This window comes from Sinohyriopsis cumingii, chromosome 5, assembly GCF_028554795.1.
Source record: "Sinohyriopsis cumingii isolate HCF-2022 chromosome 5, ASM2855479v2, whole genome shotgun sequence".
Taxonomy (NCBI): domain Eukaryota; kingdom Metazoa; phylum Mollusca; class Bivalvia; order Unionida; family Unionidae; genus Sinohyriopsis; species Sinohyriopsis cumingii.
This window is the reverse complement of record NC_142965.1, coordinates 56,659,996-56,681,142: the sequence shown is the minus strand read 5'-3', so window position 1 is coordinate 56,681,142 and position 21,147 is coordinate 56,659,996. Positions and strand designations below refer to the sequence as shown.

General features: G+C 35.1%; 1 protein-coding gene across 1 annotated transcript in view; it reads right to left on the bottom strand.

Moving 5' to 3' along the window:
• Positions 1 to 21,147, bottom strand: part of LOC149799223 (uncharacterized) — a 132,826-nt gene that overhangs the window by 24,257 nt on the left and 87,422 nt on the right. Inside the window, exons 19-21 of the mRNA XM_089958168.1 lie at positions 9,265 to 9,410; positions 5,494 to 5,629; positions 2,575 to 2,643 (exon numbers count right to left, since the gene is read on the bottom strand). Of these exons, the coding sequence (XP_089814294.1) occupies positions 2,575 to 2,643; positions 5,494 to 5,629; positions 9,265 to 9,410 (351 nt within the window). The remainder of the gene's footprint in view (positions 1 to 2,574; positions 2,644 to 5,493; positions 5,630 to 9,264; positions 9,411 to 21,147) is intronic.

Here is a 21,147-nt window from a genome sequence, read left to right as displayed (position 1 = left end):
AGCTCTCATAAGGCATTATGATCAGGTATTGAAAATGAAGAAAAATCAAATGATGATTTATCACTGTGTTTTCATGCATATATAAAATTATGGGATGCTGTAGAGTGTCCAAACAAAACACATGATGGGTGCCATAGAGTGTCCAAGCAAGACACATGATGGGTGCCATAGAGTGTCCAAACAAAACACATGATGTGTGTTGTTGAGTGTCCAAGCAAGACACATGATGTGTGTTGTTGAATGTCCAAGCAAGACACATGATGGGTGCTGTAGAGTGTCCAAGCAAGACACATGATGGGTGCTGTAGTGTACAAGACACATGATGACAGCTGTAGAGTATCCAAGCATGACACATGATGAGTGTTATTGAGTGTCCAAGCATGACACATGATGGTTCTTGCTGAGTGTCCAAGCAAGACACATGATGAGTGAATCAACAAGAAAAATGTAAAGCAAAGTATTAAAGTGTTTGTCTTTCTGTTTATGATTAAAATATTTTCTTGTGATGGCAGTGTCTGAAAATTAAAGGTTCAACTTCAAAGAGGTGTGAATGTGACAAGGAATAAGATTAATGACATTATAATATTATTACATATAGATGAATAATTATCAGGCACATTGTTGCACATAGAATCTAATAGGCTGGGGACACCTTGTACAACATGCAATATTTTAGAGGGACAAACAAAAATAATATTACATAATGAATTAGTAGTACATGATGTATCAACAGTACATAATGTATCAATAGTACATAATGTATCAACAGTACATACTATATCAACAGTACATAATGTATCAATATTACATAATGTATCAACAGTACATAATGTATCAATAGTACATACTATATCAACAGTACAACAGTACATAATATATCATTTGTACATAATGTATCAACAGCACATACTATATCAACAGTACATAATGTATCAACAGTACATAATGTATCAATAGTACATAATGTATCAATAGTACATAATGTATCAATAGTACATAATGTATCAACAATACATAATATATCAACAGTAGAACAGTACATAATATATCAATAGTACATAATGTATCAACAGTACATACTATATCAACAGTACATAATGTATCAACAGTACATTATGTATCAACAGTACATAATGTATCAATAATACATAATGTATCAACAATACATAATATATCAACAGTAGAACAGTACATAATATATCAATAATACATAATGTATCAACAGTACATAATGTATCAAAGTACATAATGTATCAACAGTACATAATATATCAACAGTACATAATGTATCAACAGTACATAATGTATCAATAGTACATAATGTATCAACAATACATAATATATCAACAGTACAACAGTACATAACATATCAATAGTACATAATGTATCAATAGTACATAATGTATCAACAGTACATACTATATCAACAGTACATAATGTATCAATATTACATAATGTATCAACAGTACATAATGTATCAATAGTACATAATGTATCAACAGTACATAATGCATCAACATTACATAATGTATCAATAGTACATAATGTATCAACAGTACATACTATATCAACAGTACATACTATATCAACAGCACATAATATATCAACAGTACATAATGTATCAATAGTGCCATAAAAATCATTTTTTGGTTTGCAGTTTTGGCTTAACTATGTGGTCTGCACTGTATATTTTCCTTTAACACTTACAATAGTGCAATAAAAGTTTTATTCAATGCTGAAGTAACTCATGAAAACCTTAACATGTTTGCTCAACCGAGGAATATTCTGTTATGGATCTTGCTGTCATCTAAGTTTAGTGTACACTCATTACCTACCAGCATTTATTATAATAAAAATACTTATGTATTCTTAATTAAATTACTTTCCAAATTAACATACCATTAGTTAAATGACAAAGTGTGTATTTGCATAAATTTATCTCTTTTGTCATTAAATCAAAATCCTAGTAACAATAAGTTTTGGCACATGGCTGAATTTAACTTAAACAATATGTTACACTAACATCTGTTTTATATCACTAATTTAACCTCAAAGCTGAATCTTCCTTCCTCACCACAGGGTTGACTTCAACTTTGAAGAAAAAAAAATACTACACTAAAGACTATCAAACTCTTTACATTGCACTCAGCCAATTACCACAAACTTCCAATGTTTGTTTTGCCAGATACACTGTTTTAATAATGATACTCACTGCCACCTTTCAGCTTTTTTGCCTTTTGTGTCTCTGGCCATTGCTTGCATCACCTGTGTCACTGGCAGAGGGTCTAGATTTGGGGGACACAGGACAAATATGCAACACACACACACACAGAGACACACACACTCTCTCTCTCTCTCTTAAGAATGTATGTGATTTACAGTAATTGATGGGAAGAAAGATTGTCTGGGTAAAACTAACAAGTCAAAATGATGTTTAGCCATGAAGATCACCAGCTGACAAGAAAACCTCCTTGAAAGCAAGTTTTTCATTAATCCTAAAAGCAGGATTTGTTGCCTGCAGTGTATCACATTTGTGTTAGAAATATACAATAACAAAATAGTAAATGTACATACCACTGATACATTACTAAGAGTGTGGTTATACTTTATGGCCAGACTTGCTGCTTCCATCATTTCGTCATACTGAAATGAAATATTGAATAGTATGGTCTCATATTTATGAATGTGTGTGTGTGTGTGTGTGTATGTGTGTATGTGTGTGTACATGTGTGGCAAGATATTTAAGAAATTATTAAATACTAATAATGCCACCTTTTATAGCATTACTGTTATTATTATTATTATTATTATTATTATTACATGTACTATGTTTATTACCAAAATATAGATAGTGAAACATCTCTACCCGTTTAGGGGGTCCCGAGTGGCCGAGTGGTCTAAAGCGCTCACCGTTCCGGATCACTGCCATCTCACCTCTGTCTGCATGGGTTCGAGTCCAAGGCTTGGCTAGCGTGGGTATGTGGGAAAGCCTGCCAGTAGCTTTTCATGGGTCGGTGGTTCTTCCCTGGGTTTTCCAGGGTTCTTCCTCCACCAGTTATACTGGCCGCCATGTATAGCCTATCTAGTGCTGAAAAATGGCGTCAAACCCTACAACAACAACAATCTACCCGTTTAACCAGTTTTAACATGAAATCAATACCTGACAGTAGTATATTGTAGCTTAGATGCAAAATACAACTAAATGTTGCATTCAAGGAAAGTTAGAAGATTATTACTATTATAACAACTGAAATGCAAGATAAAATGGGACTGACACATTGCTATTCAAAAATAATTTCCAGGAGTTCAACATAAGACCATTTCTTCCTTTTAACTCATGAGTGTTGAAACCATCTATGATATTTTTACAGCACATTAAAAAAATTCAAATTGACTGCTGTTGTGGTCATATTGGATGTCATATTGGCACCATTTTCATTTAGGACCAAACTAACATCATTCAGTGATAATAGTGTTGTTGTTGTTGTTGTTGTGGGGTTTAACGCCATTTTGCAGCACATGACAGGCTATACATGGCGGCCAGTATTAATGGTGGAGGAAGAACCAGAGAAAACCCCGGAAAGAACCACCGACCCACGAGAAGCTACTGGCAAGCTTTCTCACATACCCACATTGGCTGAATCTTGGACTCAAACCACCGCAGACAGAGGTGAGATGGCAGTGATCCGTAACGAACAGCGCTTTAGACCACTCGGCCACTCGGGGCCCCGTGATAATAGTGACAAGATGTTAAAGATGCCTGACATGTCAGCCATATTAGATGACACCATTTTTATTTAGGACCAAGCTGAGATCATTCAGTTTACAGATGGCCGTCATGGCAGCCATGCTGATGTAATCATTTTCATTTAGGAAAAAATAGGTATCGCAAAAAGAATATCAGTGAAAACTCCATGTTCATATTACACTGCATTTTGGAAGAGCAGATATGTTTAAGATGACCCATCATCATGAACATACTGAGAGTCAGTTTGTAGCATTTTCATTGAGGACCAATCTCGACAACATGAGAACTCTTCTGATGAAAATGCCAAAACAGTTTTCCATTTGAGGCGTGATACAACAAACAAGAATTTTATGATGGCCACCATGATGGTCATACTGGACATTAGATCAGCACTATTTTAATTTGGGATCAACAAAACATCTAATAAAGTCTTCTGGTAAAAACCCCATGCAGCTATGACTTTCCCATTTGCTGGAAAAATGATAAGATTTTCAAGGTGGCTGCAAGGTGGCCGTACTGGATATCAGAATGGCACCTTTTCCATAAAGGACCAACTTGATATCATAAGAAGTTTATTGGTCAAAGCACAATGTTGAGAGGGACAACCATAACTAGCTTAGCCAGTTTCAACAAGTTGGGAAACTTCTTTATGATTGTTGTGCAGAATTGTCCACAGTTCATGGGTATTGTCTCATTGATATCTCTGCTCCAAAATGCATGTGATTTGGTGACTTGGCATGCTGGATAAAAGCCAGTGTGCTAAAATTAAAATGCTGATTTCCAATGAAAAAGATTTTTTTTTCACACACTTTCTTCAACAGTCCTCTCGTCTCAGTGTCGAGTTCTAACCTTTAGTATTATAACAGCCAAAATTTCTGAAACTTTGCACCAAATTTTCTTTTCTTTGGTGGTTTATGTAGTTAGGCATAAAACATCACTTCATAATTTTTGGCATCAATTTAGTGGGAAACTTTACTTCTTTCTTCATTTTCTTCACAATGCCATTCACTTGCACTAACTTAAGGTGAAATGAATCAGTTAATATTCTGCTTACTCATGTCTGACTATAATTCCACCTTCTGGAAATGGTCCCAAGTTTGTGCATTCATAATGTGAGGAAAGCACATCAACTGCAGAACTCATCTAGCATGTTTTTCTGTTATAAATAATTAGCAGGAATTTTGGCACCAATTTCTTTTCGAACAAACCAGACATCATACGATGTCTTTTAATGAAACCCCACGATGATATGACATTCTGTTCTGGAGGTGTAGCAATATGATTTTTCAAGATGGCTGCTATGACTGCCATACTGCAAGTCCAAACAGCACAATTTTAATTCCGGACCAACTAGACCATGAGATGACTGTGTGTATAAAGTTTCTTTGCAATTCTCCAAGTAGTTTAAAAGAAGTGGCAACAAACTTGTGTGAATGAATGACTGGTCTATACACCGTCCCATAATCTTACCTTGTCCATGAGCAATACAGGTAAAAACAAATTTAAATATGCTTGCTGAATTCATAAAATCAAATATTATTTCTTCTTATATTCCCTATCTCTGTAATGAACTCATATATATAATTCACAAAATCGTATCATCATGTGCAGGGAAAGGGCGTGTACAAACATAATCTGTTAACCCAATTTCAACTAGCAGTGCTGAATCAACTAGATCAATAGAAAAATAAATGACTAAATAAATTTGTTTAATTTTACAAATCAAAGTATAACCTATGGTATACCTGCTGTGGCATCTTCTCAATCCGAATAATGAAATTCAGAAAGTCACCCTGGGTGTCAAAAGGTGTCACAGCAATTAATCTTTTGGGATAGGTTAAAAATCCCTCAAGGAAGGTGAATGGATTCAATGGCTGGAACCTGGACAAAATATAAAACATAATTTACAAATTTCAATGCATTTGTTACAAACAACACATTTTTGTGCACATGATAATGAAACGGTCCTATTATTGGCTGGTTAAATAATGTGATCAGGGAATGCATTCAACATAGAAATATGAAAATCTCTACATCAAAGTTCAGAATTACATTATCTTGCATAAAACCTGCCAATTTTCCCATAAAGTATTGTAGATAAAATTATGGAAAATAGCCAATAACCACAAAACATACTCATCAAAATTCCAATGATACTTTTTGCAATTATTAAATTGCATTTTATTCTGATATTTTTTTTAAATCATACGTAGGAAATGCATGCAGTACATATGAAGGATTTTCATTTGATACTTGTATCCGTCTCTAATTCTATCCCTTCTCTCTCTGGGGCCCCGAGTAGCTGAGTGATCTAAAGTGCTCAACGTTCCTGATCACTGCCATCTCACCTCTGTCTGCGTGGGTTCGAGTCCAAGGCTCGGCTAGCATGGGTATGTGGGAAAGCCTGCCAGTAGCTTCTCGTGGGTCGGTGGTTCTTCCCTGGGTTTTCCAGGGTTCTTCCTCCACCAGTGATACTGGCCGCCATGTATAGCCTATCTTGTGTTGAAACATGGCATTAAACCCTATAACAACAATGACAACTTCTCTCTCTTATATATATATATATATATATATATATATATATATATATATATATATATATATATATCATCATAAGTTAGGGAACTAGTCCATTAGAGCTTGGCAATAGGTGCCATTACTTGAAGTATGGGTTCAAGTAATGTTCTGAACAAAATATGACTCTCTAACTGTTCTGATTATATTGGAATCAGTCTGCATACATTTCTGATTATATTGGAATCAGTCTGCATACATTTCTGATTATACTGGAATCAGTCTGCATACATTTCTGATTATACTGGAATCAGTCTGCATACATTTTTTTCTTATAATCAATGTGATGCGTTTCTGTTAATAGATGAGCTGGCACACCATATGCCCAGCTTTTTCTCCTACATAATAAAACTTGTCATCTAAACTTTAAAAATGCAATTTATCTCTTCCATTAGAGCCAGTTAATTGTGCCTTTCAACTGAATTTCAATACTGATTCACTACTGATTTGTATCGAGTACCATATCAGCCATGTGTTGACAATGGTAAAGGGAATAACTGAATCTAAGATGTTGGTCATTAATTTTGACCTATCAAATAAATTTATCTGCAAAAATTAGTTTGATCCCAGTCAGTCTAGTATCTAAATGCATTGACAAGGATCACTGTCATCCCTTGCTATAAAGTACATGTACTATCTAAATGCATTGACAAGGATCACTGTCATCCCTTGCTAAAAAGTACATGTACTATCTAAATGCATTGACAAGGATCACTGTCATCCCTTGCTATAAAGTACATGTACTATCTAAATGCATTGACAAGGATCACTGTCATCCCTTGCTAAAAAGTACATGTACTATCTAAATGCAATGACAAGGATCACTGTCATCCCTTGTTAAAAAGTACATGTACTATCTAAATGCATTGACAAGGATCACTGTCATCCCTTGCTATAAAGTATATGTACTATCTAAATGCATTGACAAGGATCACTGTCATCCCTTGCTAAAAAGTACATGTACTATCTAAATGCATTGACAAGGATCACTGTCATCCCTTGCTAAAAAGTACATGTACTATCTAAATGCACTGACAAGGATCACTGTCATCCCTTGCTAAAAAGTACATGTACTTAGCCTCAGAATTTAAAACAATGTGGATAACACAAAGTGCTGTCAGCTAATGATGTATATTTCACAAATTTACAGGGTGGTGGAAAGTGATAGGTGCATAAAATAGTCACTTGAAGTTTGACCATAATGGATACATCCGCTAGTCACTTGAAGTGAGACTGTAATGGATACAAAGAATGGCTTAGAGCAGAATGCATCATAGTTGCATCAGCTGACAAGCAGGAGGACCCCTTGACCAAAAAAGGAAAAACTGAAACTGAAATGCCACTGGACCATCTACGTTACATCTCTGGGATTTGTTTTCTGTGGTCTATGGTGAATCTGTCCATACCATCAACAAAACAACCCACATGGACGATACCGCTGACGTGATGATTGAATTGTATCTGGCTAGCCCTCTGTTGCCACAAGAAGAAAACATATACGGCTGGTGGAACGCTCACAGATTTCTGTTCCCCTACTTGGCCAAATTAGCTAGACACTATTTGTCTGCACCAGCTTCAAGCATTCCGAGCTAGCAGCCAGATTTTTTTGGATCGTCGTGGATCATTACGAGAAGGGAGAAATGTTACTGTTGCTTAAATACAACCAACCTCAACTAGGCTTTCAGTATTAGCTGCAGCCAGCGGACAGTAATGCCTAACTTTAGTCTTAAAGCATGCATATTATTAATTTTAATTATTATTGGGCTATCGTTAATATCATTTTTTAGTCATTTATTGAAATCTAATAATGGCGACCTGCACCACTGAATTTAAGTTAAAATACTAGTTTAATACATTTTCATTCATTTATATCTTGTATCAGTGTTAGTTATACATTTTTTCAAGTTTTATATTTGTGCGATCGTTGTTTTCTATAAATAGCAATGTACTTCTTATCTCGTTCCTGTTTGTTTTGGCACAGAAGTTCAAATTCACTTGCCGCATAAACAACCTTGTTATAACTCACACCGCAAAATATCTGCTTGCATTACACTAATAGGTTTGTGTTTCTGAACCAGTCATTGGTATAGAATAAATAATAATGAAATAATCGGTCTCATAATCAGTATCTGCCTTTTTAATAATCGGCTATACACAGTATCAACATAATCGGCAAAAAGTGACATCGGTACATGTCTGATTAGAAGTGAGACTGTAATGGGTACATGTATTAGTCACTCAAAGTGAGACTGTAATGGGTACATGCAATATTCATTCAAAGTGAGACTGTAAAGGGTACATGTGTTAGTCACTCAAAGTGAGACTCTAATGGGTACATGCGCTAGTCACATGAAGTAAGACTGTAATGGGTACATGTGCTAGTCACTCAAAGTGAGACTGTAATGGGTACATGTGCTAGTCACTCGAAGTGAGACTGTAATGGGTACATGCGCTAGTCACATGAAGTAATACTGTAATGGGTACATGTGCTAGTCACCCGAAGTGAGACTGTAATGGGTACATGTGTTAGTCACTCAAAGTGAGACTGAAATGGGTACATGTGTTAGTCACTTGAAGTGAGACTATAATGGGTACATATACTAGTCACTAAAAGTGAGACTGTAATGGGTACATATGCTAGTCACTTGAAGTGAGACAGTGATAGGCACATGTGCTAGTCACTCGAAGTGAGACTGTAATGGGTACATGTGCTAGTCATCCGAAGTGAGACTGTAATGGGTACATACACTAGTCACTTGATATAAACTTTCAAATTTCAAAAGAAGGATGTCTGGAACTTCAGTGAATGAAAAATTAATAAAACCCCATAAAATGTGGGATCAAGGGACAAGCACTTTACTCTCAGTCAATTTATAAATGTAATTTATGTATATACCTCACATTTCTAAAAATAAATAGTTTGCATTATGCAAAAAACTTACTTCCACCATCGATATCCATCTATATATGTTGTAAGAACATCCTTCAGAATGGCGTAGCTGACTATTCGTGTCTTATCTAGATCAGACGTCTTGACTGACATCAATTGATCCAAAAACTCTTGAGCCCTGTTCTGTATAATTGACATACAAGTTTAAAACAGTGTGGGTTTCGAGATGATAAGTGCCAACTCAAAATGAATTAATTATCTATTTTTATACCTATTTATTCAGTTTAGAAAAAAATCAAAGAAAATGTATGATAATGGAAGATGTTTTCTTTGTTTTTGTAAAACTTTGGTCTGATCATTCATGAAACCAAAGTTTACATCTTCATAACTTAAATTTAAATTTAAATTTTACAATTAATGCATTGGTAAGAAGAAACTGGACTGAAGAAAAAGACTTCTGTGTAAACGGCACAATTGTTTAATGTCAGAACACTCAAACTAACAATCTCTAGATGCAGCTGCATGCTGACCTAACAACAAATGAACAAGATGGTGTTTCTTTTTTTCCATTTAGGGATGATTTAACACCACCACATTAACAACAAAACAATCTTAAACACTTAGAAAATCATAGGTTGGTGGTAATTTACTGCATTAATCAGTGTAACCAAAGATAACATACCTATGGCTCACTTCTACTTTTACTGCTGTTCACTGTAAACATTATTATGCAGAAAATAAATTCAGAATAAAGTGATTCTAACCCTTTTAAAACGAAATATTTTTGTCAATAATTTATCTTTACAGTTAAACATTTAATAATATTTATTCAATTTAAAATTTGAAATATGACCTAATAACTGGAAATATATAGTCAGTATTAGGCTGACCACCCACCCACCTACTTATCCCTACTGTGACAGGATATAAAAGAATAAAAAAGGACATTCTTTGCTATCACATCAGGGTAGTGTTAATAAGTATAACAAATGGATTAATGCTTTAGTATTCATATTTTTTAATTATTGTTTTTAACAATCTATTTCTTATTGTTTACCTCTAGAAGCCAATTTTTACTGGATGAAAGTCACAGGCTTTGAGTAACCTAATAGTGACAGCCAGTACAGTAGTACATAGTTCATGCATCAATAATTACATTGATTAACCATTACAGGCGAGGCCTATCACCAAAGAATGCCACATGCAGTCCATATACATAATTCCAACACACATTCACATGAACAATACACATACAATGTTTAGCCATAAAAATGGAAAGCAGACCACTGAATAAACAATTTTATTGCTACTTGAAAATGCATTAGTCAGAAAAGGCCTTCCTAAGTAGGCTTGGATGTATATAGGTCTAGCATGGAAAAAATGAATGTAAAATGTAGGTCACAGTGACCATCTGTGGTGTTAATGGTGTAGTAGTAACTGAGATGCATCCAATTATCAAGTTTCAAACTTTTAACAAAAAATTTACAGAATGTCACAGGACATGAAATATAGGTCAATGTAACCTCTTTTGGCAAAAAAGATGTAGCACTATCAAGATGCACCCATCCACAAAGATTCATAATTCTAGGTAAGATATTATGGATATAACATGCCAAAAATTATTTGTGTTCCTATGTTAAATGTGAAAGGTTCAGTAGAGCCAGAAAAGGATGAAACAGAGATCTTGGATAAGATTCTCTTATCATAGATTTATACAGTGACCTAGTGGTTACAGCATCCACCTTGGATGTGGGATGCTGCATGTTCGAACCCTGGCCGAGTCATACCAAAGACTTATAAAAATGGTACTAACACTTTCCTCACTAGGTGCTCTGCTGTAAGAGGTTAGTAATTTAAGACTGGTCGGCCTGGTGTCTGGCTAATGTGACTGGGTGGGACATCATTCTACATGTTTGTGGCATGATGCCCCAGAGCTAGACATCACAAATAAACTGCCCTCTAGATATCATAGCGATATCACTTAAAAATTGATAAAGTTATGTTAAAAATTCTAATCACATACACTCTTTTGTTGTAAAAGTATTAGAGATGCATATCATTATTAATTTTATGACTCTAACACGAACAATACCTGAGAAATGAACATCAAATTCAAAATTGAATCCAAGTCAGTGAAGATTAATGTATGGTTGACCCATTACTGAAACGAGGAAGTAGTGCTCATAAAGAAGCATCTCCAAGTTTCATGATTTTATATAGGATAGTATGCATAGAGCAAGTGAAAAACCTTTATCGGCTAAATGCAACAACTTAACCTAAATGAGTATGACAATAAATATAGGTCAAAGTACATCCTTGAATGACATATTTGTTTCCCAAAGCTGTTTTGGGGAGGCACAGACTGAATCGAGTAAAACTGTCTTAACTAGCTTAGGTTCCAGTTAAGTCCTCAAAGCACCGGTAGTATCGGTCACAAGAGAAGACTTCTGTATAGTTCTGATAATATCAGAGACAGATTGGGTCACAACTGTATCAGTATCCATCATAACTCCACTTATAGGTCCAACTGATGAGGCATCCATTGAACTTAGTGTTTCTTGTGTCATGTTTCTTGACATCTTCCTTCCTTCTGATCATTTTATCTCATCATTAGCATAAGAATCGTAAACCTAAATTGTAATATTATTGTGTTGTTGCAGGAAATGGAGATGTTAAAATGTTGCTGTACAGAAGACACCTCTCTACGGCAAATATGTAGGTGGAACTAAAAGGGAATTCCAAGTGAGAATAAAAGAATGCATCAGGGAAATGCATAATATAAAGGATACCTCGGTGTCTAAGTTCTTGAACCAATCTGACCAAAACACAAATTGAGTTCAGTATCAGATAATAAAAATTATCAAATCTGATCATGAGCTTGCTAGGAAAAAGATAGAGAACGATCAACATTTTTATTTAAATAGGAGTCCAGACATTTCTAACTTAGTTCTTGAGAAATAAATTTAAATAAAAAAATTTAACCTAAGTGAAGTCTAAAATATAGGTCATAGTGACTATGTATTTAATAAGTGTTTCATACTTATCACGATACATCCCTACACTAAGTTTTATAATTCTATATAAAAGAGTATTTCTATAGAGTGCAAAAAGACTGAAGAAAAAACAAAATATCTTAACCAAGAATGTAGAACCAATGAGCAAAAACATACAAATCTAGCCTCCCCCTGGGGGGAGGGCAGGTAGGTGCTATGAAACCCAATCTTAACTGTTGCTTGGAACCTAGAAAGTCTAGAAGACGTTATTCAGTGACAGTGTATAATGTATGAATGTTCAAATACCAATGCTGACGCTGAAGACAGTACAATAAATTGCCTGTACTTTGTAAGGTGAGCTAATTAGGGAGCAAAGTACAGTAAAGTAAACAATTTTGTTCTAAATCATTTTGATACATTAAAATGTATTCAAAATTTGCAAACTTTTTCTAGCAAATCTTACCATTTCATACATGAAATAAAATACACATGCATGATGTGTACATTTGCTCACTATGTCATTTCCATTAAAACTGAAACTTTATAACTAAACTAGGAAGATGGTGGAGCTCATTTTTGGCAGGTCATAAATGTCAGATAATTAAAAAACAGGTTATTTTACAAACAATGCATTTCTCTGGAGTATTGGCATTTTGGTATTTCATTTTAATTATCTATAAGGCAAACGTATTTCTAATTACACCATAATAATGTTTAAATTACCCAATAATTTCTAATGCTACACTTCACTGATGTAATGAGTGACGTCACAGTACTGATATAATTGCATGTAGTTATGTGCCAATTCTCAATGTTTCTAATGTTACACTTCATTGATGTAATGAGGTCACAGCGCTGATATAATTGCACCATAGTAATGTTTAAATTCCTCAATAATTTCTAATGTTACACTTCACTGATGTAATGAGTGAGGTCACAGTGCTGATATAATTAGACTGTAGTAATGTTTAAATTCCTTGATAGTTCTAATGTTACACTTCTCTGATGTAATGAGTGAGGTCACAGCGCTGATATAATTGCACCGTAGTAATGTTGCAATCCTCAATAGTTTCTAATGCTACACTTCACTGATGTAATGATTGAGGTCACAGTGCTGATATAATTAGACTGTAGTAATGTTTAAATTCCTTGATAGTTCTAATGTTACACTTCTCTGATGTAATGAGTGAGGTCACAGCGCTGATATAATTGCACCATAGTAATGTTTCAATCCTCAATAATTTCTAATGTTATACTTCACTGATGTAATGAGTGAGGTCACAGTGCTGATATAATTAGACTGTAGTAATGTTTAAATTCCTTGATAGTTCTAATGTTACACTTCTCTGATGTAATGAGTGAGGTCACAGCGCTGATATAATTGCACCGTAGTAATGTTGCAATCCTCAATAATTTCTAATGCTACACTTCACTGATGTAATGATTGAGGTCACAGTGCTGATATAATTAGACTGTAGTAATGTTTAAATTCCTTGATAGTTCTAATGTTACACTTCTCTGATGTAATGAGTGAGGTCACAGCGCTGATATAATTGCACCATAGTAATGTTTCAATCCTCAATAATTTCTAATGCTACACTTCACTGATGTAATGAGTGAGGTCACAGTGCTGATATAATTAGACTGTAGTAATGTTTAAATTCCTTGATAGTTCTAATGTTACACTTCTCTGATGTAATGAGTGAGGTCACAGCGCTGATATAATTGCACCATAGTAATGTTTCAATCCTCAATAATTTCTAATGCTACACTTCACTGATGTAATGAGTGAGGTCACAGTGCTGATATAATTAGACTGTAGTAATGTTTAAATTCCTTGATAGTTCTAATGTTACACTTCTCTGATGTAATGAGTGTGGTCACAGCGCTGATATAATTGCACCATAGTAATGTTTCAATCCTCAATAATTTCTAATGCTACACTTCACTGATGTAATGAGTGAGATTATAGTGCTGATGTAGTAATGGCACGATTAGGCCATCATTGTGCAGGTCCCAAAAATTGTCACCAAAAATCATCCTTAACTCTAATCTTAAAGCAAATGGATGAAATGTTTTGTGAGTACATTCCCCTGTTTAGAGGAACTAGAATGAAAATTAGTAATTGACGAGGACAATATATTTCTCATTTTTAATTTACAAGAGACAAATAAAGTCCACAAAGACAGGTATATAAGAAACTTTATGCAAGTAAAGACATATTTACTTAAGTAAAGTATGTTTGGCAATATAGTGATATTATCACCTTCATAGACACATTTACAGGGAGCACACAAAATATCAAATATGTCTTGATTTGCATCATCACCTGAACATATTTTCCCAATAGTCAAAACAAGCATTTTAAGCTGAAAAAGCTGCTGTTGTAATTGTTGTTTTGTTTATAAAATATACATTCTTATTGTATCTTTTCTGAAGGGTAAATCAATTGTACCTCAAAGTTGAATGAGAACTATGTCATTATTTTTGTCCATCTGGATTAATCTTATCAATAAAAGTGGACTTATTTTTGTGACCTCTTCATATGTGTATCATTGCTATGTCATACACAATTCAGACACTGTGTATTGGCATTGCTATAACAAATTTTAATTATTGTTTTGTGTTCTTTGAAAGCTAAAATGAACATCACTGAAAGTTTCCACTGAATAGTTCAGTGTAAATCTAACTTTTTAAGCTCTATCATTAGGTAAGGAAAGTTTCAAAGTTGCTGCAATATTAACAGTATGCCTTTTTGACATGGACTCCCATTTTGATTAAAATGTGTCAGAAAATAATAATCGTTGTGCTTTGATCTGGGATAGAAATTTTCCCCTTGGGATTACAGATCTGCATCAAACACTCAGCACAGCTTTGTGTACCACTTTAAATTCTGAGCCAAGGATGGAATGTTCATAGTCTACACAGAGGCATATGATGGATTCTATTATTACTACTATGGGCAGTGATGTGATGTGATGTGATGTGATGTGATGTGATTTTTGATTTTTAATGTAGCTTTAACAATTTTTCAGTCATATCGCTACGATGTCTGCAATGTGGTAGTTTATGGTGATGTCTAGCACTGGGGCATCATGCCGCAGACATGTTGCATGATGTCCCACCCAGTCACATTATCCTGACACCAGGACGACCAGTCCTAACACTAACCTTTTAATGCTGAATGCCAAGCGAGGCAGCTGTTAGTACCATTTTTTAAGTCTCTGGTTTGACTCGGCTGGGGATCGAACCCATGACTTCCAGCATCCGAAGGCGGATGCTCTAACCACTAGGCCACCGGAGCGGTTACCATGGGCAGTCTCCACTTGGGAGGGTAGTACATTTGATAATCAGTAGAGTAATATAAGAATATAAAAAGCATTTACAACTAATATTAAACACAAAGTTCAAGTCATATAGAAATAACAACACATCATTTTTTTATATTCTGAAGGCAGTGTGAGGCACAGATCTAGTAATCTTACATCAGATATTTTAAATAACCAAATGAATGTTATACTGTTACCATGGAAATAGGGTAATGTTGCTACTTGTGCTTTGGAATTAACGATGTAGTATTTTTACTACACCAGGTTTTGCAAATCAAATAAGTTAGTGTTACACTGTTAAATGGAAATAGGGTAATACAAATGAATGAACAATGTAGTATTATCTCTACATCAAGTTTTGGAGATAAACACAATCAGTTTTACAATGTTACCTAGAAATAAAGTAATCTTACTACACAAATTTGGTGACTGACAATGTAGCATGTTACTACATCATATTTTGGAGATCACAGACTCTGCTTTACAATGTCACATGGAAACAGGGTAATATTACTACATGGGTTTGGTGGAGAGCTATGTAGTATTGTTACTACATCAGGCTTTGAGATCACAAAATCAGTGCCTAGAAATAGGGTATTGTTACTACATGGAGTTGGTGGAAGGCTATGTAGTATTGTTACTACATCAGGCTTGGAAATCACAAAACCAGTGCCCTAGAAATAGTGTATTGTTACTACATGGGTATGGCAGAGAGCTATGTAGTATTGTTACTACATCAGGCTTTGGAGATCACAAAATCAGTGACTGGAAATAGGGTATTGTTACTACATGTGTTTGGGGGATAGCCATGTAGTATTGTTACTACATCAGGCTTTGGAGATCACAAAATCAGTGACTGGAAATAGGGTATTGTTACTACATGTGTTTGGGGGATAGCCATGTAGTATTGTTACTACATCAGACTTTGGAGATCACAAAATCAGTGCCTAGAAATAGGGTAATATTACTACATGGGTTTGGTGGAGAGCCATGTAGTATTGTTACTACATCAGGCTTTGGAGATCACAAAATCAGTGCCTAGAAATAGGGTATTGTTACTACATGGGTTTGGTGTAGAGCCATGTAGTATTGTTACTACATCCTAATTTGAAGAAAACAAATCAATGCCTAGAAATAGGGTATTGTTACTACATGGGTTTGGTGGAAGGCTATGTAGCATTGTTACTACATCAGATTTTGAAGAAAACAAATCAGTGCCTAGAAATAGGGTATTGTTACTACATGGGTTTGGTGGAGAGCTATGTAGTATTATTGCTACATCAGGTTTTAGAGATCACAAAATCAGTGGTGGGAAAATAGGGTATTGTTAATGCATATATTTGGGAATCAACTATGTAGTATTGTTACTAGTACATTTACTAGTACAACATGATTCACTTTACAACTTCTTGTGCTTCTTCTTATTAAACTTGATATTGTGTGTACAAAGTTTAAACTTCCTTTAAAAAGGACAAGCAAGAAATTCCTTTTTTATTCTGACAGCATAATGGTGGATGTACTAGCAGTACCATTTAGGAATAACAAGACCATAAGATGTATGTACATATAAAGCTTAATGACAATCCTCAATGTATTTTGGGAGGAGTAGCAATCAAGAACTCATACTAATGGATGGACAACAGACCATCCAGTAGACTCAAATGGTATTTGACTAGTGGAGCTAAAACAAAAGTCCCAACAAGGGACTGATGCTCTGCAGATAATGGATAACACACCGTCCCATAGACTCAAATGGTCATTGACTAGTGGAACTAAAACAAAAGTCCCAACAAGGGACTGATGCTCTGCAGATACTGGACAACAGACCATCAATTAGACTCAGATGATCAATGACTAGTGGAACTAAAACAAAAGTCCCTGCAAGGGACTGATGCTCTGCAGATACTGGACAACAGATCATCCCATAGACTCAAATGGTCACTGACTAGTGGAGCTAAAACAAACGTCCCTACAAGGGACTGATACTCAGCAGATACTGGACAACAGATCATCCCACAGCCTCAGATGGTCATTGACTAGTGGAGCTAAACGAAAGTCCCTACAAGGGACTCATACTCTGCAGATGCTGGACAACAGATCATCCCATAGACTCAAATGGTCATTGACTAGTGGAGCTAAAACAAAAGTCCCTCCAAGGGACTGATGCTCTATAGATACTGGACAACAGACCATCCAATAGACTCAAATGGTCATTGACTAGTGGAGCTAAAACAAAAGTCCCTACAAGGGACTGATACTCTGCTGATACTGGACAACAGACCGTCCAATAGACTCAAATGGTCATTGACTAGTGGAGCTAAAACAAAAGTCCCTCCAAGGGACTGATGCTCTATAGATACTGGACAACAGATCATCCAATAGACTCAAATGGTCATTGACTAGTGGAGCTAAAACAAAAGTCCCTACAAGGGACTGATACTCTGCTGATACTGGACAACAGACCGTCCAATATACTCAAATGGTCATTGACTAGTGGAGCTAAAACAAAAGTCCCTACAAGGGACTGATGCTCTATAGATACTGGACAACAGACCGTCCAATAGACTCAAATGATCATTGACTAGTGGAGCTAAAACAAAAGTCCCTACAAGGGACTGATACTCTGCAGATAATGGATAACACACCGTCCCATAGACTCAAATGGTATTTGACTAGTGGAGCTACAACATCTCTCATATTTTTCAGTGATGTTTAAAATAAATGTTGTTGTGGACATAGTGAATGTCAGGTTGGCACCATATTCATTGAGGGTAAAGTAGACATTAGAAATCTTTCTGAGAAAACACATGTCAATATGGCCATTGATGAACAGTAACAGCAACAGTAAGATTTTCATCATAACTGTCATGGCAGCAATACTGGTTGTAAATGAGGCATCATTTTCATCGAAGACCAACTATGAATCATATGAAATCTATTAGTGAAAATCTTACTTTGATATGGACATCAATTTAGTGAGGAGTGGAGACATCCATTTAGTGAGGAGTGGAGATAATGATATTTTCAAGATGACCATGAATCTGGTTATAATGAGGTTAATCTGTATGATTTTCACTTAAAACCAACTAAACACCATGAATCTGGTTATATGGAGGGTTAATCTGTATGATTTTCACTTAAAACCAACTAGACACCATGAATCTGGTTATACTGAGACTTAATCTGTATGATTTTCACTTAAAACCAACTAGACACCATGAATCTGGTTATAAGGAGGGTTAATCTGTATGATTTTCACTTAAAACCAACTAGACACCATGAATCTGGTTATACTGAGACTTAATCTGCATGATTTTCACTTAAAACCAACTAGACACCATGAATCTGGTTATAAGGTGGGTTAATCTGTATGATTTTCACTTAAAACCAACTAGACACCATGAATCTGGTTATATGGAGGGTTAATCTGTATGATTTTCACCTAAAACCAACTAGACACCATGAATCTGGTTATACTGAGACTTAATCTGTATGATTTTCACTTAAAACCAACTAAACACCATGAATCTGGTTATAAGGAGGGTTAATCTGTATGATTTTCACTTAAAACCAACTAGACACCATGAATCTGGTTATACTGAGACTTAATCTGCATGATTTTCACTTAAAACCAACTAGACACCATGAATCTGGTTATATGGAGGGTTAATCTGTATGATATTCACTTATAACCAACTGGACACCATGAATCTGGCTATACTGAGACTTAATCTGTATGATTTTCACTTAAAACCAACTAGACACCATGAATCAGGCTATAATGAGAGTTAATCTGTATGATTTTCACTTAAAACCAACTAGACACCATGAATCTGGCTATAATGAGAGTTAATCTGTACGATTTTCACTTAAAACCAACTAGACACCATGAATCTGGCTATACTGAGACTTAATCTGTATGATTTTCACTTAAAACCAACTAGACACCATGAATCTGGCTATAATGAGAGTTAATCTGTATGATTTTCACTTAAAACCAACTAGACACCATGAATCTGGCTATAATGAGAGTTAATCTGTACGACTTTCACTTAAAACCAACTAGACACCATGAATCTGGCTATACTGAGACTTAATCTGTATGATTTTCACTTAAAACCAACTAGACACCATGAATCTGGCTATAATGAGAGTTAATCTGTACGATTTTCACTTAAAACCAACTAGACACCATGAATCTGGCTATACTGAGACTTAATCTGTATGATTTTCACTTAAAACCAACTAGACACCATGAATCTGGCTATAATGAGAGTTAATCTGTACGATTTTCACTTAAAACCAACTAGACACCATGAATCTGGTTATACTGAGACTTAATCTGCATGATTTGCACTTAAAACCAACTAGACACCATGAATCTGGTTATATGGAGGGTTAATCTGTATGATATTCACTTATAACCAACTGGACACCATGAATCTGGCTATACTGAGACTTAATCTGTATGATTTTCACTTAAAACCAACTAGACACCATGAATCTGGCTATACTGAGACTTAATCTATATGATGTTCACTTAAAACCAACTGGACACCATGAATCTGGCTATAATGAGAGTTAATCTGTATGATTTTCACTTAAAACCAACTAAACACCATGAATCTTCCTGTACTGAGGGTTAATCTGTATGATTTTCACTTAAAACCAACTAGACACCATGAATATGGCTATACTGAGGGTTAGACACCACAAATCTGGTTATACTGAGACTTAATCTGTATGATTTTCATTTAAAACCAACTGGACACCATGAATCTGGCAATAATGAGGTTAATCTGTATGGAGTTTCACTTAAAACCAACTAGACACCATGAATCTGGCTATAATGAGAGTTAATCTGTATGATTTTCACTTAAAACCAACTGGACACCATGAATCTGGCTATAATGAGAGTTAATCTGTATGATTTTCACTTAAAACCAACTAAACACCATGAATCTTCCTGTACTGAGGGTTAATCTGTATGATTTTCACTTAAAACCAACTAGACACCATGAATCTGGTTATATGGAGGGTTAATCTGTATGATATTCATTTAAAACCAACTAGACACCATGAATCTGGCTATACTGAGACTTAATCTGTATGATTTTCACTTAAAACCAACTAGACACCATGAATCTGGCTATAATGAGGTTAATCTGTATGATTTTCACTTAAAACCAACTGGACACCATGAATCTGGCTATAATGAGAGTTAATCTGTATGATTTTCACTTAAAACCAACTAAACACCATGAATCTTCCTGTACTGAGGGTTAATCTGTATGATTTCCACTTAAAACCAACTAGACACCATGAATCTGGTTATATGGAGGGTTAATCTGTATGATATTCATTTAAAACCAACTAGACACCATGAATCTGGCAATACTGAGACTTAATCTGTATGATTTTCACTTAAAACCAACTAGACACCATGAATCTGGCTATAATGAGGTTAATCTGTATGATTTTCACTTAAAACCAACTGGACACCATGAATCAGGCTATAATGAGAGTTAATCTGTATGATTTTCATTTAAAACCAACTGGACACCATGAATCTGGCTATAATGAGAGTCAATCTGTATGATTTTCACTTAAAAC